Source organism: Terrapene carolina, unplaced genomic scaffold, assembly GCF_002925995.2.
Source record: "Terrapene carolina triunguis isolate 2854851 unplaced genomic scaffold, T_m_triunguis-2.0 Scaffold85, whole genome shotgun sequence".
Taxonomy (NCBI): domain Eukaryota; kingdom Metazoa; phylum Chordata; order Testudines; family Emydidae; genus Terrapene; species Terrapene triunguis.
The window spans coordinates 33,197,452-33,203,138 of NW_020664436.1; the positions used below are offsets into that span (position 1 = coordinate 33,197,452).

A 5,687-nucleotide genomic window follows, 5' to 3' on the forward strand; every position below is an offset into this window, starting at 1 on the left:
CCCCCCCCTTCCCAGCCCCAGCTCGGGGGCTGCCATGGCAGGGAAGAGACGCCACCCTCCCCTCCTTCCCAGCCCAGGCTCGGGGGCTGCCGTGGCGGGGGAGAGAAGGCACATCCATCGCATTAGAAAGGTAAGACTACGGATATTAAAATCTGAGTTGTGTGCTTTTATTTGTAGAACAAAAAATGTTTATTATTATGAAGGTTTTTTTATATAGCGCTTTTATCTAAAGCGCTTTACAATCGTTAGCTAACGGTACAAACAACATTTGGAAAGATCATTAAGTGGTCCGCCGAGACCCTCAGCAATTTTCAAGTGGTCCATGAAAAAAAAAAAAAAAAGTTTGAGAACCACTGCTCTAAACCAAAAAGGCCACATGGATATAATCTAAGGACTGTTCAAATCATGCTTGGTAAAAACAGAAGATGTGGAACCAGAAGTTAATAGACCAAAATTGGTGTGATAGATATTACGCCTAATTGGTGGACAAAATAATGAGGGGCTGAACTATGCTGCCCACTTTTTTCCCTTTTGGGGTTTCTTAAAGAGAGACTTAGAAAAAAGATCCATTCAGTTCAGCTCTCCCGCTCATCTCCTGTCCCAACTTGCATCCCAGCTCACCTTGTCTCATCTCATCTTCCCCTAGCTCATCCTCATACCTGCCAGCACTGCAGCTCATCTTGACTCATCTAAAGGACTTTCTTTCTGAGAAGAAGGGTTATCTTGCTCCTGTTTAAGGAACTTTGTTTTCACCTGGGAGCACTGAAAGTCATCACATTATCATGACATCCAGTCCTTAGGCCACCAATGGGGATACCTAATAAGCAGCACTGCAAAGGCACACAAGATCCTGTATTGCATTCCCCTTCCCTTGTTTTATTTTCTGTTCCACTATTCCTTTCCTTCTAGCCTGTCTCACTCTCTTGGCTTTTCATCGAATCCTGAAGTCACCTATACTGCTATCATCCAAACCTGCCTTGTCTAAAGAGTAAGCTCCAACCAGATGACAGCCCTGACTAGATTGTAATTAACCAGGGTTAAAGCAGCTGGTATCATGGTCGGCTTGCCTGCCAAAGCATCCACTCGTAACTACCTAGTAGTACAATGTTCCAAAAAACATCACCCAAAGCCATATTTTACCCATCTTTTCTACCCTCTCGTCCAACTTGCATCTGTTTATGAACGAGATAAGTGACTGCCCTTCACATCAGGACAGTGAGTAAAATTAACCTTTTCCTTTTCAATAAAGAAAGGTTGTTCAGAAAATAAGAGACTGGTATTTTGATTCCAAAAGGAAAGAGACTTTGATAGAGTTTCGCTGTCCATTTTGCATAATTAATCAACTACAGTTTCAATACAAATGCTTATTTTAATTTCTTGTTCTTTCTTGTGTTTAACTAATAAACTTTCAATTTGTATGAATGCTTTTGGGTGTTTGCCAAGTAACGAAGGGCTCTGTTTAAAAATAACCCCAAACCTGTCTATCACTGTTTATAAACTCTCTCACTGTCCAACACTAAACACCTTTAACTCTTTGTGCCTTTGAGATCAATATCTATAGAACAGGGCTCATGTTCAGCTGATTATCCATCTCCTCCACCCCAAATCATTTTCAGAGTCACTGCTTCCCAAGATAGAGTCCCCATTCATGTAAATATGCTCTACAGTCTTTGTTCCTAGATGTATACATTTAGTCACATTAAAACCCAGTTTATCAAATCATCCAGATCCCTCTGAATCAGTGACCTGCCTTCATTATTTACAACTCCCACAATTTGTGTGTCATCTGCTAACTTTATCGGTGATGATCTTATGTTTTCTTCCAGGTCATTATTTAAAATGTTAAATAGTGTAGCGCCAAGAAAGGATCCCCGCGGGACTCCACTAGAAACACTTTTAATCCCATTAATCTGTGCCATGTTAATTTTATATCTTTCTAGTTTTGTTTTGTTTTATGATGCGGTACCAACAAAAATGCCTTACAGAAGCAGAAGTAGATTACATCAATACTATTATCTTAATCTACCAAATTTGTAATCCTGTCTTTAAAATGGTATAAAAAATATACATATTAAGTGTTCAGGTTGAAATTTCTCATGATACGTTTCTGAAAATAAATAGAAATTGAATAACTATCTATTCATTGAATGATGCAGGGGTCCTGTAGGAAAAAAACACTAAGTGAGCATGTAATAAGAATATCAATTTATACACACAAGGAGACCAAATGAAGGTTGCACAGAGAACCTTAATTCTGGCATACCTAACTTCTGAGAGCTTGACTTTGCAACCTTAACTTTCTTTGAATGTATTTTAGTTGGCTGTAATTGTTGTTATATGCCTACCATCCCTCTGATCACTAGGCTTCGCTGTTTTATCCATATACCCTGACTCTTCTATGTCTTGCCTTTAAAATAAGCAGTTTGAGGCAATGATTGTCTCTTATATTTGTATACAGCTAGCAGCATGATCTCTCTCTTATAACTGGGACCTCTGAGTACTATCATAATGACAATATTAATATGCTTTCATGTATATGTTCTACGATAAAAACAGAAATAAAACCATTTATTTCAACATCAACATGCAAATTCTGCAGAAATAGGTTTGAAAATAAGCATGACTCCTAACACTGAATAGCATGGCTAGCAAACAGACAAACATGAAATTCAACAGATCAGAACATTTTCGTATGATGATAGACGCTCAATACTGCATAAATCACAAAGCAATCTAAATATGAAGGTGAAATCAAAATATAATTTTAAAGAGAGGAGACACCAATTTTGTGGCAGTGTTGGAATACACCTATAACAAACAACTAAGGGCCCGATTTTCAGCTTGGCCTCAATGCAGACTATTTTGGCACAAATAGATGTCAATGTGCCTACTCTGCACCAGCAAGTTTGACAATTACTAATACTTAAGGGCACAACTATTTGCAGATGCAAAAAAAGAGACTGCTTTTTAAAATCAAGTCCTACACAAGGTGGACAAAAATGATAAAAAATTAAATCATTTTTAAAATATAAATTATTTTTATTTAAATACACTTCTACCCCGATATAACGCGACCCACATAACACGAATTCGGATATAACGCAGTAAAGCAATGCTCCAGGGGGGAGCAGGGCTGCGCACTCCGGTGGATCAAAGCAAGTTCGATATAATGCGGTTTCACCTATAACGCGGTAAGATTTTTTTGGCTCCCAAAGACAGCGTTATATCTGGGTAGAGGTGTATATATTTTAGTAACATTGCTAGTTCCCTACTTTCTTCCCATTTTATAGTCTTAAATTGCTGAAGTGGATGTTTTATACTTCTCTATTAGAATCCTAATTATTAGGAGAATTTTAGATTTTACATAGAGATTTTTTTCTACTAACAAATTTCATACTTAAAATGATCATCTATGCTGAAAAAAACCAGTTGAGGGATTCTTTAAAACCCTTACTGCAAGAACACCACAAACTCAAACCATAAAATCCATCTGCCAACAGACCATGCTATATCTGTAACTTACATTGAACTAGCACAAGTCAAGAAAGCTTCAATCAGGCTATGTCCCTACAATCTATATCCTTCCATCAGAATCGGCAGTTTGAAATCAGTAGGACTCATGCACCTAAATCAATTAATGCTTTTGAAAAATCCCACCCTTCAGTGCCTAAATATATGCTAAGGAGACTAACTTCAGGCTATTTTTTTTTCCTTTGTGTATTAAAAAAGTTCAAAATAACTTTGCTAACCTACCAAAACAAATCTAAACAACATTTCATTGTTAATACAGAAGCAATTTGGTTTTGAAGTGACAAGGAGTATATGCCGCTAAGAAAAGTTTAATTATATTTTTAGCCTTTGAAACTGCAAACATTTATGCACATGCTTACCTTTAAATACAAATAATCCCAATGAAGTCAATGGAATTAATTATTCCTGCGAGTAAGCTTACTTAGATTCATAGATTCTAGGACTGGAAGGGACCTCGAGAGGTCATCGAGTCCAGTCCCCTGCCCTCATGGCAGGACCAAATACTGTCTAGACCATCCCTGATAGACATTTATCTAACCTACTCTTAAATATCTCCAGAGATGGAGATTCCACAACCTCCCTAGGCAATTTATTCCAGTGTTTAACCACCCTGACAGTTAGGAACTTTTTCCTAATGTCCAACCTAAACCTCCCTTGCTGCAGTTTAAGCCCATTGCTTCTTGTTCTATCCTTAGAGACTAAGGTGAACAAGTTTTCTCCCTCCTCCTTATGACACCCTTTTAGATACCTGAAAACTGCTATCATGTCCCCTCTCAGTCTTCTCTTTTTCAAACTAAACAAACCCAATTCTTTCAGCCTTCCTTCATAGGTCATGTTCTCAAGACCTTTAATCATTCTTGTTGCTCTTCTCTGAACCCTCTCCAATTTCTCCACATCTTTCTTGAAATGCGGTGCCCAGAACTGGACACAATACTCCAGTTGAGGCCTAACCAGCACAGAGTAGAGCGGAAGAATGACTTCTCAAGTCTTGCTCACCACACACCTGTTAATACATCCCAGAAGCACATTTGCTTTTTTTGCAACAGCATCACACTGTTGACTCATATTTAGCTTGTGGTCCACTATAACCCCTAGATCCCTTTCTGCCGTACTCCTTCCTAGACAGTCTCTTCCCATTCTGTATGTGTGAAACTGATTTTTCCTTCCTAAGTGGAGCACTTTGCATTTGTTTTTATCAAACTTCATCCTGTTTACCTCAGACCATTTCTCCAATTTGTCCAGATCATTTTGAATTATGACCCTGTCCTCCAAAGCAGTTGCAATCCCTCCCAGTTTGGTATCATCTGCAAACTTAATAAGCGTACTTTCTATGCCAATATCTTAAGTTGTTAATGAAGATATTGAACAGAGCCGATCTCAAAACAGATCTCTGCGGAACCCCACTTGTTATGCCTTTCCAGCAGGATTGGGAACCATTAATAACAACTCTCTGAGGACGGTTATCCAGCCAGTTATGCACCCACCTTATAGTAGCTTCATCTAAATTGTATTTGCCTAGTTTATCGATAAGAATATCATGCGAGACCGTTTAAGTGCAGCATTAGGGCTATAGTTTAACATTTGGGTTTTTGTCTACAGCAATTTTGAAAAATTCAAATAAAACATCCTACAAGTAATCGCATTGAAATACTAGGTTGTTTATAAAATAGTCTATTCGTTATACATCTACAATTGCAATAGCACAAATTATCAAATAATTTAAGCCTCAATCTTATTTATATCAATTATTTTTTAAAAAGTCTTTTAATCATTATTTAAAATTTGCTCCACCATGGCTCTACATCTACAGTCATTTCATCCAAATGTTTACTGCAGCAATGCCATCACTCATTATACATTTACTGTTGGATTTGGACTAGCCTAAACAATATTAGACTAGACTTAATTATAATGATGCGATACTTGTGTGCTTCAACCAAAACACAAGTCCATAAAATATCATTTACAGTTATATATAATGTGATTACTAACTAAAGTTTCATTTTTACACTATCAATAAATTTGAAACAGCAATTTCACTGTTTGGTACACAGTCCATTTGATAAAATGTGCAAAAATTCCATTTTTCACAAGGCATTACAGTGTATTCAAGAAAGCAATATAATGAAAAAATTATAACTTATCAGCTCAATAGG

The 5,687-nt window shown here is 37.3% G+C and overlaps 1 protein-coding gene across 1 annotated transcript in view; it reads right to left on the reverse strand.

The window, feature by feature from the left end:
- The window catches only part of MAP3K4 (mitogen-activated protein kinase kinase kinase 4), a 100,502-nt gene extending 99,823 nt beyond the window's left edge, over nt 1-679 (reverse strand). Inside the window, exon 1 of the mRNA XM_029911044.1 lies at nt 660-679. Within this exon, the coding sequence (XP_029766904.1) occupies nt 660-679 (20 nt within the window). The remainder of the gene's footprint in view (nt 1-659) is intronic.
- Between the last annotated feature and the right edge of the window lie 5,008 nt (nt 680-5,687).